General features: G+C 36.4%; 1 protein-coding gene across 2 annotated transcripts in view; it reads right to left on the reverse strand.

Annotated features, from left to right (window-relative positions):
• Positions 1-1140: 1140 nt before the first annotated feature.
• BTAF1 (B-TFIID TATA-box binding protein associated factor 1) overlaps positions 1141-15572 on the reverse strand; it is a 47254-nt gene continuing 32822 nt past the window's right edge. For both annotated transcript variants that reach the window (XM_074907494.1, XM_074907493.1), the window contains exons 22-38: positions 15160-15313; positions 14960-15069; positions 12766-12967; positions 12208-12356; positions 9188-9340; positions 8579-8700; positions 8204-8371; positions 7948-8025; positions 7739-7868; positions 6907-7048; positions 6607-6737; positions 6066-6191; positions 5141-5293; positions 4339-4550; positions 4019-4178; positions 3258-3428; positions 1141-3018 (exon numbers count right to left, since the gene is read on the reverse strand). In XM_074907494.1, the coding sequence (XP_074763595.1) occupies positions 2872-3018; positions 3258-3428; positions 4019-4178; positions 4339-4550; positions 5141-5293; positions 6066-6191; positions 6607-6737; positions 6907-7048; positions 7739-7868; positions 7948-8025; positions 8204-8371; positions 8579-8700; positions 9188-9340; positions 12208-12356; positions 12766-12967; positions 14960-15069; positions 15160-15313 (2508 nt within the window). In that variant the 3' untranslated portion in view covers positions 1141-2871. The remainder of the gene's footprint in view (positions 3019-3257; positions 3429-4018; positions 4179-4338; positions 4551-5140; positions 5294-6065; positions 6192-6606; positions 6738-6906; positions 7049-7738; positions 7869-7947; positions 8026-8203; positions 8372-8578; positions 8701-9187; positions 9341-12207; positions 12357-12765; positions 12968-14959; positions 15070-15159; positions 15314-15572) is intronic.

Consider the following 15572-nt stretch of genomic DNA (forward strand, 5'->3'; position numbering starts at 1 on the left):
GAGGCTACCCCCACCCCGTGCAAGCAGCTTCCTGCTTAAACATATTCTTAATATGACACATATGGAGAAAGACAAGACCTGTCAGATTGAGTTCTTAACAAACATTTCAGAAAGCATGTTTATGCAGACTTGGAGTTTTCCATTTAGTTTCAAATAGAATTTCAGCCAGTCTTAGAAGTTTGGTTGAGAAGCACCATTAATATGTATACAGTTGTTTCAGAGGAGTTGTTCCAGCCCTGAATGTGGTCACCAGTAAGAGGTACTTAGTTTTCACAAATTAGGAAGCTTTGAATCTGGGACTACATCACTGGTGTTCTTTTGATGCCATTAGATAATGGAGACAGACTAGTAATTCAGTGCAAATAACACAAAATGCATCAAGCCTTGGGTATGCATGGTTCTACTCTTGAGTCCTGTTTGAGTCCTGCAGTGACTGAACTTACAGTAAATCCAAGGTTTAGACTATGTAGGGGCAGAGGTGTAGAGCAAAATGGTTGGTGCTGAGAACCTGACATCCCTGCACTATCTCTAAAGTTTTCTATTTCAGCCCAGACCCTGGTCTGGTCTAGCTGTACCCATTAGAACAGGTCAAATGCAGTTCCAAGCATTTCAAGAGCATGTTATCTTGCTTGAGTTTTGCTGTAAGTGTATCCAGTTTGTGCACTGACAACACCACACTAACAAGCCAGATCATGGTAAATCATCTGGCCTTGGAAAGCATAGAAAAATATCTTAGGTAAATATTAGGGTAACTAAAAGTGTTTTTTTATATACTTAGTGCAGTGTTCCTGTTGGCTTCCATTTCGAAAGTGTTAATTCACAGAACATGTAAGATCAATCTCTACACATAATAATCTTGAAATAATTATTCTAGGTTCTGCTCCCCCCTGTTTTGCAGGTGCAGGAGTCTTTTTGATGTGGTATCCAAGAGAGGCATCACTAGGAGTATTAGGGTTGCATAGCAACCACAACGTGATAGCTAACTGGTTTAAAGAAGTCCTTTGCTGTGCATTTCTTTTCCAACAGGAGCCAAAGTGTTTCCTACCTCTGCAACTAATAACTCTTGAAGAAAAACATATGCAGTGTTTTATGACTAATTAAGAAGTTCCTTTATTCAAATGTCTTGTTATTTCTGGGCACTAGCACCAAATTACTGCACCAAGTTATCTTAAAGAACCCAGTATTCCAGCAGTGTAAGTTTCTCTGCAAACAGCACACCAAGCCTCACCTTGTGTCTCTCCCACTTGGGTTATCACTTGAAAGCACAACAGAAATACTGTATGTATAAAGGTAGAAGTGAACCAATACTAGTAATACAGCTGTTATTTCCAAAAGCATTGTTTTTTACCTAGTCAGCTACACTGAAAGTCTTCTTTACAGGAAAAAGCTTAAACATGGACATACACAACATACAAGCTATATATATTCCCAGTTTTGTTTATTTTCATGGAATGCTAATTTAGTTACAATATGGCAGTTCATAACTACTGAAATGTGACATTATTTCATCTCCAATGCTGCAGAACAGTCTTGATTTATATATATTGTTTTAAAACAATCTTATTTTACATAGTTGAGGTCTCTGGTGGTTTTTAAGCTCTGATGCTTAAGCACACAGCAAGCTACAAACCTTAGGTTTTATATTTATACATATATTCTATGTATTCAGACAACTGCTGTAAGTTATCTATAATTTAATATTTATAAAAAGTGCATATACTGGTACATATGCACATCTAGAAACACACTTTTACTACTGCCTCCCTTTTATAAAAAGCTGCGTAACATACAGCCATATTATTCTCACTCACTGCTATTAAAGTCCTTTACTATCTTTATTACATAATTTCCACTATTCAATTCCCTCAAACTGAAAGTAGGTATTTCTATGTATATTTTCTCCTAAAGAAAAAAGTCCTCCCTATTCTGTTAAGAAGCTTTAAATCATGCATCAGTTTAGTAAACAGTCACTTTAGCATGGATTTTAGAACCCTAGACAGTGTAAAATCTACTTCTGGAAAATGTCTGTCTGTATATTTAATTTCTTCTTTTAGTTACAAAAAATATATAGGATTGAAACATACCGAATACATGCATCTCAAAGCGGCTATATTCTAGCCTTATAGATAAATTAAAAAAGTACACCCCTGCTAACAGGATGCAAACATGACCACAAATAGGCCATTACCTGTACTTAATATAGCTCATTACATTAAAAAGTTCAAGTCAGCTGTTCTCTCAAGATGGTGTCAAAACACTGAAGAGCATAATATATTTATACTCAATATACAAAGATGGGTGAACATAACTAGTGCCATTTAATTATTCAATACTTTCAAGGCTTCTAGGCTTTGCCTCTGGTGATACAAGTCCTGAAATGATCTGAATGAAAGTTTAAGTTCAAAATTGTTTTTAATACACCATAAAAGCAAGTTGTGTTTAAAAGAAAAATGTACACTGAACAACCTGAAGTACTCACCAAAACAACTGTACAAAACTAGTATAGATACAGAAAGAAATAATGGTGGACTTAACTTCAAACAGAAGTAACACTTGTTAACATATGTAAAAACCTGCTTTGCTTTATTCCGCTACCAATTAAGAATTTGCAGCTGTTCAGAACAAGTAAAATTCAAACCACCTCACAATGTTTACATTTAAAGTTCTTTTTATACAGTGCAAACGTTTAAGACAGAATAACTCCCCAGTGAAACAGGTGACACTACTCAGTGCCAGTCTTTTGAAGATTCTTCTTTCTATAAGTCTATTTACACATTAAGCTAAAGGTTCACTAAATATGTTTTAAAGTTTGCTGAATATCAGCAGAAAAATACGTGAACTAGCAGCAGTTGTATTACTAATATATGATGGTTACTTTAATGAATGCATAAAGTTTTCAAGACTGTATTCAGTGTCATACTGTTCTTGATCCCATAGTTCTCCAAGGTTTTCGAGTACTGATTTCATTGATGCTTTCCCAGAAGAGGTAGAGGTATCTGCTTTTTCAGTTTTTCCATCCTTCACAAAAGAAAAAGAGAATAAATATACAGGATAACGTTTTCAGAAATAAGACTTAATCCTTTGAGTCTGATGATTCTTTTGGAGAAGTATCACTTCCTCCTGTTTTTCAGAGAGCTGTCTACTATTCATCATTCCAGTTTCAAGTGTTCATCTGATTAAATTTTACATTTCAAAGCAAAGGTTTTTCCCTAAGCTTACTCTATTTTTGGCAGATATTTGTGAAGGTGGTTCTTTACCTTGTCAAGAGTGAACAGATCAAGAAGCTGTTCTGTTCCCATGCTCTGTAGGCTTGTGTTTTCTTGGCTGATCACTGTATTTGCAATATTCATTTTGAACTTTTGAAGACCCATGATCTTCTCCTCCAGAGTTCCCCTGGTTATCAGGCGATATACATTAACAACACGTTTCTGAAAGAAAAAAAACCACATATCTAAAAAACATCATCTTAGGTATTTAAGAAAGCATAACCTTTTAGTACTCATCGTAGACAGTCTGGAAGCAGTTTGGCTTGGAGTTACCCTTCAGTAATTGTACTCGTAAGTCTGACATGTTAGATGAAAAGAATGAGACTATGCCAGCATACAGTAAATAGAAGCACGTGCAATTGCATCTGTACTCATGAAGAATTCTCTGCTTTTTACAGCTGTAGAGGGAAACTAACAGCATTCACTCTTTCCCTGTCCAGGCAAAGAAGGACAACACTGTGGGGCTTCCCTTCTGTTCCTTGTCTCAGTTGCATCTCTTCCTCCACTGAAGACTAATTCTTCCCTGGCCTCTCCTCAGCAGCTCAGGAAGCACAGAAGAGAAGGCATACCAAGTTGGTGACAGGATAAGAAAAGTACACACTTCCGATCTGGCACGTTTACAAGAATGCAGTATGAATGGAAACTCAGTGGAAACCCTAGATGTCACTTATTACATGCTACAACCTTATCCAAATTTGAAGAAACAGGAGTTCAACAAGGGGAAAAAACCCCTTATTGGAGAAGTTTTTCACCTGCCCAATGCGATGTGCTCGATCCATGGCTTGCAGGTCTCTCATTGGGTTCCAGTCATGTTCCACAAATACTACTGTATCAGCTCCTGTCAAGTTAAGTCCCAATCCACCAACATGAGTGGTGAGCAAAAGAACATCTATAGATGGGTCATTATTAAACCTGCATTAAAAAAAAAAAAAAGTTAAGCATGGTAAATTTCATTAAATAATGAAACCATGAGCCTCAACTGATTTGAGGCAGACAGAATTATAACTTTGTACCATATAAATAATATAGTTTATAACCAGTGAGACCAACTGTAACAAAGGGATATGCTTACCGTGAAACAATGGAATGCCTCTGACCAGCAGGTATGCTGCCATCTAGTCGTAAATAAGTAACTGAAGGTAATTGAGGTCTGAGAAGGTCATGCTCCACTATATCCAGCATGCTTTTAAGTTGACAGAAGATAAGTACTCTGTGCTGTGCCACAACAGCTTCTGTACCGCTTTCTGAAGATCCACCATTCCCCAAGCCACAGTCTAGCAGCAGCTTAAAGTAAAAGAGCATTAAAGTGTATCAACACACTGACAGCAGATCTCATTTAAATGTTGATACTGATGGACTATCAAAAGTAGAAATAGAAGCAGCAAACTACAGAAGGAAGTCAGTAAATTACAGTCACTGAAATGACATAATGCAAAGGTTGGCTTCACTGTCAAACGATGAAAAATTCAAGAGTCAACAGAAGAGTCATTGCTTTAACTTTCCTTTACTTACAATAGAATTTAAGTATGTAATGCAATTTATCAGAGCTAGTAGTCTCCTGTACAATAAATAGAAAAGTTTTTTCTAACAAGAGGGACAGGAGTAAAAAGCAGAATAAAAGTAAGGTTTTTGACAAGGCAGCAAGAATTAGGTAAACATCACCACCTTGAAGCAAGCTTGTGCTTCTCCCTCCCCCTTGAAATAACAGGAAAAATAGGACATGTGTCTAAACCCCTTTATATTCCATTTGCTACTTAACCAGCATTTTAAGATCAGTTTTCACATTAGTGAAGTCTTAAACAAAACTTTCCAAACTGTAGCATTAGTAGAGCCACATTTTGAAAACTTAAGGCACAACATACAAGTCTACTTACTTGTTTTAAAGCAGACAGCTTAGGTGCATGTTGGATGTCTCGAAGGGATGAATTATGAGCTGCAAGTTGCTCTGTAATTCTTTTATATTCTGGATGTTGTGTTGTCAACACTAATGCTGGATGGTTGCATAGCTTCCGTAGGTATTGCAATGCCTTTATTGAGAAAGTGAAGTTTGAAGAAATAGTTAGCAACAATGTAGGTACAGAAAAAGGATGAACAAAACTGATCGTAAGTACAGGAGCCACTCAGCCACATTCTATAACTGGGCTTTAGGCCAAAAAAACCTTGCATGTTTATATAAAGAAAACCTGTATTTCAAACTGTATCCAGTAACTTGTTAGGTGCATAACGATCTTGGTTCCCATTGCAGGAACAGTGCAAAGACTACCACCTTCATGTGAGTGTGGGATATAGTACATGGGTTTGGGAGCCTCTGAGAATTATTGTTTCCAAGTAGCCAAGACTTAATTTGCAATTCCATAAGACTATGAACCTTCATAAATTCAGATCTAATGTTAAGGAAACTTTTTCATTCATGTTTTAGAATCTTAGTTTTGTAGTGCAACAACTGTTGAGATCAAAATTAGTTCACTCTTGCTTGGAGGTTTTGCACTTTTGGTAATCAGTTTTTAATTGAGAGTAGCATCCAAGATCCATAAAACAGCTGAACATCAGTTGAGCAGAACACATTAAAAAAAATTTAAGATCGTTTTATATGACTTAAGACACAGAAATATAATTTAAGCATAATAGCTATACAGCACATTCTGGGCAATCTAATCCAAACACTAAATATTTTACTTAGAGCATATAGCCACAAATGTGTAAGGTAACTATTTTGATTTTCATTTTTTATTAAACCTGGAAATACAATTACTAGAAATAAATGAACTAGGTAGTAAAAGTTGCTAAAGAAATCTGTACCTGAAATACATGACCTGTAGCTTTAAGCTTTGGTTTTTCCGTTTCTTCATTCAGTGAAATGGAAGAAACCGTTTCATCAATATCACATTTGGCACGAGACTTGGCAAAATCTTCATAAAGCTGAACCTGTACAAGAGAATAAATACATTTTCCCCAACAGAAGCAAGATGAGCAGTCATTTTTAGAATTTAGTTTCCAGCTAAAGTTCTGAATTGTTATAAATCAAGGAAGCTATTTGATATGTAGCACAAAATCAACATTAACAGTGGAATCTCTTGCAATTCATTTTCTTCAGCTTGGAAAGTATTTAAAAAAGAATCTACAAATGCCTAGAAGTTATTCTTGTAGAACAATGCCAGAAATTAAGCTAAAGAAATACTCTACTGCAACCAGAATAAAATTAGTGTTTAAACATGTACTAGGAAAAGCATTTTGATCCCATGGTACCAGAGAATGTCACATTAGCCCAGGAATCAAGTGGTTCCCCTGTAGTTTTAACTGTGCTGAAAAAGCTAAGCTAACAGCCACTTTTTAAGCATACCTGTAGAGGACTCAAAATACAGTAATAATCTTGAATAATTTTGGGTGGAAGATCTTGCAGTACATCCTCTTTCATTCTCCTTAGCAGGAATGGCAGAACTTGACGGTGCAGTGCTTCCATTGCAAGAACCCCTAAATGAAGGCAACAGAGACAATATTTTAGAAAGAAAGAAAATTCAAAACATTCAGCCTGCCCCTGCCAATCTCTTGTGTTGGAACTGACTGTACTCTGTCTTTTCATTAGCAGTTCTCATTTGAAGAAAGAAAACAAGATGACCAAGACTTAACATTTGATCCTTACCAGCCTCTTGCTCTCGACTGGAGCTTCGGGCATCTCTACTTGCCAGTATTGGTTTGCCATAACGAGCTGCAAACTGGCGTTCTGTACCCAAAAATCCTGGCATAAGGAAGTCAAACAACGACCACAACTCTAAGACGTTATTCTGAACATAAAAGAAACATCTGTTAAATTATTTTTGAAAGTAATGAATTGTCATAAGTTATCAGAAATATTTCCATATATATTTAACACTGCTTATAAAACACTACAAACATAACACTTCAGCATATTTTTGAGCTCCTGGAACTTGGTGACTTTCATCAACATAAGTGGCAGGAAGACCTGTACATGCACTTTAATATATAAATGGACTCTCTACTGTGTCTGACATCTTAAGCCACACCCTGAGCTCTTCTGGACAACAAAACCCAGGACACACGAGTGGTATTAGTCTGGATGAGACAGATACTCCACAGACAAGCCATCAGGACAAAGCCCAAAATCTGGAGTTCTCAGAGTTGAGTTTCTTGTGAATTTCACTAGAGGCATAAGGAAATGCTCTCTCCCCACTTCCCTGCCTGCTACTTTAAGAACAAGTGGTAGAAAAAGTCTTGCTGCCAACTTTTAAGCCCCATTAGTACCACATATACTGCACTCATTCCCCTATGCATAAGTGTATCAGGAAGGAAAAAAAAAAAGTAGTTTCAAGTATTTAGCAATGAAAGGCTTTTTTTACAATGTATACTTTGAACAAGACGACTGATAAAAAGCACAAGACAGACTGCAAAGGAGATGATTTTTTGCTTGTTTTCTACTACTCCCCAACTGAATAGAAAAAAAGAAAAGCAGTTACCTGGATTGGTGTCCCAGAAAGAATTATCCTGTAATTGGCAGTTAGCTGTTTTACTGCTTTTGACAGCTTTGTTTTTCCATTTTTTATTACATGGCCTTCATCAAGAATGCAGTAATTAAACTTAATATTTCTAGAAAAGAAGAACACAGACTTAAGTAGCATTTAAAATTCTAAGCTATTAAAAATCTCAGAAAAACCCCAATTCTTACCTGAAGAAGTCAATGTCATTTCTTACAACATCATATGAAGCCACTATGAGATTGTGTCTTTTCACCTGGTGTTGTAATCTTAAGAAAAAAAAGAGGAAATCCTAACTAAAGTGTTCCTTACTTATGTTATTATTATAGCCTTTAAAGGTACCACCACAAGTTTTACCACACCCACAAACTATGCTTCAGTAGTAAAGTGAACTGCAAAATTCTGTGTGTGGTATTTTACTGAAATCATAAACACAAAATACATTACCTTGCTCTCTCAGTAGGAGGTCCTGTATAGTGCAAAGGATTAAGATATTCTTTTGAGCAAAATTTGCCCACTTCATCCACCCAGTGTCCTGTGAGTGTAGGAGGGCACACGACCAAGGAGGGAAGAGGAACACTGTCCACCAGTTTTGTTCTTGCATATTCCTGAGCCCTTTAAGAATGTAAAAACAACTTTGAAAAATTTGTTTTTCACACAATAGTTGAGGTCCCTTCTGACCTTCTGGAGGTCATCTGGTCCAACACCCCTGCTCAAACAGAGCCACCTACCCAGTTGTCCAGGACTATGTCCAGGGTTATTACCGTAGATAAAACCTATCATTAAAGTCTTTAAGATATAATGTTACTTGTTTAAGCTTACCTGAGGCAATGATCGCCTGCAAGAATGCAAATGGATTGTAAAGTTTTTCCTAAGCCCATGTCATCACAAAGAATTCCATGAAGTTTGTATTTATTGAGAAATGCCAGCCAGTTCACTCCATCCTGAAATCATGAAATAAAGAGTGCCTCAGAAGGAAAAACTGGCTTTTGGCTAGTTAAGCTTCAGTTCATCCATCACTGCCAAACTATGAGCTGGGTTCCCACCATAAATGCATCTACTACAGTCCATTTACTCAAAGCAGAGGGGAATAAAGGGAGAAACATAAGCAGCCAAACAGTATGATGAGGCCTGCCTTCGCAGTGGTGAGCTGCCATGGTCAGCCTAAGCAGCACAGCCCATTGACCATTCCCCAAGAAAAAAATGACAGAATCCAGAGAGGGAAAAAAAAGAGAAGAACACTATAAGTGGCCTGCATTACTTAATTTGTTGTTCTTTATCCAAGAGTCCATGATGCACACTGCACAGCTAAAAGTGAAACAGAAAACTCACAAGCAAAAACACCCAGCACCCAAACAACTCCTACCCTTCCATAAAATCGTATCAGACTGGAACTTAGTGCTTTTTAAAAATGAAAGTATAATCTGTTACCTGCTGGTATTTTCTGAGCTCTGCTTTGATTGGTACTGGAATTTTATAGTTTTCCAGTTTTTTTCCATCCAATAATTGTTCCAGAAAGTGACGCTCTTTAGCTTTCATTCGGATTAATTCTTCAGACATGTTTGGTGGATCTGGTATACCAGCCTAGGATAGTATTTTTAAAGCAGTAGTGTAAGGGCTATAGTATTAATTCTCACAGACAGTAAGAAATAAAACCTCATACTAGCTTAGACATTTTAAAGAAACAGATGGAAAATATCTGCAATCTTCTCAATTGTATAAATCCAAATTCAGCGCTATACTTGTTTGATTCCTTGCATATCAACTCATCCAGGGCTGTAGTGTGCAGAAGACAAATTCTGCCCCAAAGGACACACTGAAAAGCTTGATACAATTGTGTAGAAGAGGGGAAATCCTGGTCATGCTTTTAAGATTTTACAAAGACTGAGCTATTTTACCTCTAATCAGAGAGTTTATCTGGTTGGCTAGAGAATCCTTTGACACCCATTTCTCCTGAGTCACAATCTACCATCCAAAGTTGGATTTTTCTCCTACAGATGTTAGTAGAATGAGATCTAGAATGATACTGAAATCCACAGGATGAATTCAAGCAGTTGGAAACTATTAGGAAAAAAGAAATCCTAAACCCCTCCAGGTTTGTAACAGCAGACATTGGCTTCCTATGTACTTCTCATATCAGGCCAGAAGCCCAAAGAAGCTATCTGGGGACCAAACATGCTCAGACATTCTTGCTTGCTAATAATATGCAGTAGCATAAGAGGTACTGATATTTTCCATTATCACATCTGTCATCCTAGTTTTCTGGGCCACATCCATCTTTAGTTAGCTTTACTTCAGAAGACACGTTACTGATCACTTAGGGGGGGCTACTGGCTGAGAAGAAAACTACAATGAAATAATTCCACTGTGTACATGGTTAATAAGGAAGGGGGAAAACCAACCCAGATTTGAGATGTTAGAAGTGCTCCAAGAAGATATTTATGTATATACACACAGACAACAGCCTACTTGTTCTTTTAAAAGGTAGGGTAGGAAGAACAGTTGAACATGTCTGAAGTGTGAATACCATGCCAGTTGTTTGGTTTAAGTATACTGTCAACTTGCAGCATGACTGCTTATCAATAAACCTGGACAGATTAAGTTAAACTATCTTACAAACTTTCTCTCAGTCATATTTTAGTTTTTATGATTGAATGAGTAGTGAAATTGAGAATAAAGACACATAAAACTGAGCGTACCTAAGTTCTCCCAACAAATTTATTGCTATTGTTTCCAATTCCTCACAATTGGAAACGAACACAAAAATACCAATTAGAAACTCCAAGCTTATTCAGACCTCTTATCACTTTTACTTATCTAGCAGCTGAATTCTGGTCTTGTATTTTAGGCAGTATATAAAATGCCAGCAATAAACACAATGGTCTAGACAGACTGTTTTGTTACAGAACTAAGTCATGCTTCAGGAACATAAAATTGAAAGAGTGGAAAGGGTTTTTTTAAATAAATATAGTTATCACTATAACTACTGAAAACTGTGTTTGTCTTATGAAATATCTGCAGGACTACCCTAAAAAGTTTTCCCATTTAAGAAAGTAAAGCTATCCATAAAACACCACTCTAAGTTTTTTCACACACATGAAACTTTGTCTGTGAAAACTTGTTAATAAAGTCAAGGAATACTTTTCTGAGATTGAAGTAATAAAGTATCTCCCCACAAAACATCTATTTCCCTAGACCCCATCAATCCACCCCCTACTCTTTGCACTGAAATGACTCCAACCCCTGTACAGTTACCAATTTAAATCTGTTGCTCGCCTAATATTAAAAAATTGCTAACATTCAAAAGACTGTCCCACAACAGTACTGGTATTTTCTCTCGTTATTAGTTTACTTCACTCTAAGTTTGCATATTTCTAAGTCTGTATATTTAATATAGTTCAGTATCTGACACTGAACTTCCTTAACTGGAAAGAGAAGTATGTAACAAGTATTCTACACTGAGATGCTCACTAAATTCTATTAAAATAGCTTAAAAACCCCCCCTAAACTACATGTATTCCATAGCACTGTATTTAGATGCATATGAAGGGCACTGGTGTGAATGACATTTGAACAAACAACAGCATCTAAGAAATCCATTTCTACTTTGCTCACTTTCAATTTCTTCAACATTTCAGTGTAAGCATAGAGAAATTAAGTGCTCCATTTAAGGCAGATTACTAGTTATCAAGATTCTAAAGTTCTATTATGCTAAATTAAAATTTGAAACAATGAAAGATACTAAACCCAATAAACTGACAGGGTTTTTTTCATTAGAAGCATGCAAATGAATTCTGAACTGTCTTCTATTACCATCTGGTGGTGAAAATAAGTTACTTAGAAGCCTTGTAGTCCTTGAAGTGCAATATGAGAAAGTGCCCAAGGTATGCAAGTTGTAGGAGTGAAACACTGAAGCAAATCTGTACTGATTAAATACTACTGGATCATAATACACATAATATTTTGCCCAAAGCTGCAGGGTGGGGCTTTTAGATTTTAAGAACTAGGAATAAGTAACTGGACTTATCTCCACACTGTTTCTATTGATGCTATTTTGTTTCTTCCTTTTAAATCAGTATTGATTTTTTATGCATTTCTCTGGACCACATACACAACACCATGCATACCTAGAGAAAGTGCTCATGTAACTCTTAAGAAAAAAGCAGCATTATGGACAAAACTAATGAATATACACTTTAATTTCATGTACATAGCTGAGATGAATTTCTTAAAGAGAAATTTAACATCCATTTAGAAAATTACTGACAGTCAAATTTTACTCATTTTACATTGTAAAAGACACATCTTCGATTATCTGATATGGACTCAACATCTCTAAAAACCAGTTACTTATTCAGCATTTAATAAGCTAGAAGCTTGGACTTTGTGGCTGGTGAAAAAGCAGACACAGGACAGTTCACATACTCAGTATACCTACAACTTGAGCTTACCTCAAGAGGCATTAGTCTAATTAGTGTTGCAAAGCACTGAGTAGCCATAAAACGCACACTGTTTGTCTGATCACTCATTCTACCTAAGACTGGAACCACGAGAAGAACAATGTATGGAACAATACCAACATCCAGCTGCTCCATTACGCCTGGATCAGTTATTAAGGAAATAGTTTTTACCAGTGGAGAACTGTCTGACATCAATGTATACCTGGCAGATTTCACACTTGATAGGTAAAAGTCATTAATACATTACATTCAGAAAAAAAAGATTTCTATCAACACAGCAAGGGGAGCAGGGTGGGAAACCCTGATCTACCCAGTTACATTTAGCCCAGTGAATTCCATTGTTTGAGAAACTGAATTATCCCCACCAAACCTTCATTTGATAGACAAAAGGCAATGGAAATGAAAGTTTCTTCTATTTCTTGTCTACAGGAGGAAACCAGCTTAACATTTCACTCCTCCTTCCATTTTTTTCAGGCAAAGGGGTCTGTTCCCCCAAATTATGCAACTGCAAAGGAGTTTCTGCATTTTTGAATATTTGAGCAAGGATACATGCAAGTGCTTCAATTGCACCTTCTTGTTTGGTGTTGTCATCTATTGCTCCCAACCACGGTAGAACTTTCTCTAGAAAGATATTCATTGTTTCCATGGTAGCTATTTTGCTCATAACACCTACACAACGAGCAGCCATGTGTCTCACTGCAGTGCTGGGATGTTGAAGGCACATATAAAGATGAGGCAAGTGCTGTATTAACTGAATAGAAGGTGGTGGAGAAAAAAGGTTAATATGCATTACAAACAAATTACTGAATTACTTTGAAATAAAGTCTTTAAGTCACTGTTGCCTCCCACAGAATGTCTGAAACAGCTCCTTCACGAGATCTAATTGTTTAGAACTGAAAACTTGTTTCAGAGAAAAAGAAGACTTTGTAGTAGTATGACTCCCCAAAACAGTTAAAATTTAGAGTAACAAAATATTTAGGGTTTTAGTCACAATGAAAATGAAAGAAGCCCTTGATTGATTAAGTGTTTCACACTGGAAAAATGCAGTACTAAGTACTCAGAACTTTTTATTAAAAAAAGAATTATTGCTTGGACACAATGATTAAAGAATTCCTTCCAGCTAGCAAATTTGTCTTAGACTCATCCCATTTATGTTTAGGCAGATGAATTATCCATGTTGGGAGTCTTACTAACTCTGTGTGACAAGACACCCAGAAGGAAATTTACACCTTCTCAAGGGGGTACGTGTGTACAGACAGGTCTTTTTTTATCAGCACAAATATATTTTTACATCGGGTATCTTAAACATGTAGTCAAGTTTTTTCTAGTATGGAAGTCCCTAAATATCAGCTTTGATGAACCAATTTCACCCTCTTTGACTTTCTATGATTTTTTTTTTTTTAAACTTGTATACAGTATTAGCACCCTCAAAACCAACCTTCACATTAACTGCACATCATATATAGTGTGTGTGTATATATAATACACATATCTAGAAAAAAATCTTTCCATGTCATATGCGAAATTTACTCAAAATCCCTTCAGTACTTTATTAAAACAGACAAGAATTCCTATGTTCCATGTGAATCTTGTCCATCTGCTCAGAATTCTACAGCCATTCCTCACACCCATCCTTTCCTACCATATCCTTTCCAGACAGAGTTCTGGCCTACTTATTCCTTGCATGGGAGCCTTTTCACATATTTTTATCAATCTGTTGCCCTTCTCTATGCCTCTTCCAGTGCTACTATGTTTATTCTAGATTATAGTATTGCAGATAAGCTAGTACCAAATATTCTGTTCAGATGCAGGCATAATGATGACATTCTTGTTTCTTTCTTAACTTTTTTTTTTTTAACCAGTATTTTACATTCAGCTGATACTGTCACAGAACTATCCTAACTCCAAAGTAGTACTCTCTCCCAAGTAGAAATAGTCAGTTCAGAGCCTACTACTACGTGTAAGATGTCTTTTACATTGAGCAATGGGTAAAAAGAAGTAATTTTAAAAATTAATCAAATCCAGTCTACTTAAGGGTAAACTAAAGCCTCCCATAATTTTTGCACTCCTTGCATAGGGAGTCTTTCTGACAACCTTCAGCCTGTTACAGAGTAGTCAGACAGTAAACTGCAGAGTCTTTATTACTACCATTCTCCCCCCTCACTCTGGCCACACAAACTACATGTCAGCCTATTAGAAGTTAACACATTTCAGTCACTCACATAATGCAGAGTAACTTTTTAATCTGTGCTTTAATAACAAAGAGAGGGCATCATACTATCAGTCTGTTTTCCAGATTTAGAAATATGGAATTACAATAAAGCAGAGTTGAGATGCTGATTTCAGTGTAACACAATAGCATAAATATTATCGTAACTCAAACATCAGACACAATCTTGTTTGTGCATCTCATCCAGAAAAGGGTAGGCCAAAGCTAAATTGTAGGTAGGTGTTTGCTTTTGTGGTTTATACTACAGCCTGCATAAACAAACACAAGATTTCACATCCTATAGGACACAGGGAAAAAACAGCTTAACTGCTGAAGACAGAAGGCTATGTCTTCAGTTTATCAAGACTAGGATACAGGACTTGGAGAACAGGCAGGCTAGCAAGTGAATAAAAACATCATTTGAGCAAAATTATAAGGCTTCTTTTTAAATGTTCTTCTAAAACAAAGATTTAACACAGTGGCAATGAACAAACTGAATTGCTTCATACAAAAACTGCTTTGGAATATGATTACCAGAGGATGTAGCTGAGTATCCATTGAAGCTGCTGTTGTTTCAAAAACCTGCAAAGAATTTACTAGCTCCTGAGCAGGAGCATCTCCTTTTTCCAGTAAGGACTTTCGGTCTGTTAAAAACAGAAAAGGTGTTCAGTTTAAGACTGACATACTGCCACCAGCCTACCAGCCCTCCCAGCTTAAAATGGAAGCGTAATTACCAAAATTATTTATGTGAATGTTGTTCCTTAAGGAACCAACCATAGCATCCCAGAGATGTGGCAATCCTGTTGCCATTTCAGCACCAAAATGTTTAGCTATAGTAGATAAGGCGAATTCAGCTCCTCTTCTCTGTACAACATAAGGCTTCTGAGCCTAGAATTAAACAGTTTAACAAAGTAGTGACGACAGATACATGTAAGAATAACAACTATTTTCAAGGAGGGTCCCATTCTTATATAAGCATTCAATTCTGATTGTTTATACCTACCTACAACACATTTGCTTGTCAATTTTTTTTCAAGTTATTTTATTCTTTATACAGGTAAAAATAAAGTTTATTAATAAGATTATTTAAACACTATAAATTTGGGAATTTGTCTTTTGCTGACACAGGCCCATTTCAGCAAGAGGT

The sequence above is a fragment of the Athene noctua genome, chromosome 5, assembly GCF_965140245.1.
Source record: "Athene noctua chromosome 5, bAthNoc1.hap1.1, whole genome shotgun sequence".
Lineage (NCBI taxonomy): Eukaryota > Metazoa > Chordata > Aves > Strigiformes > Strigidae > Athene > Athene noctua.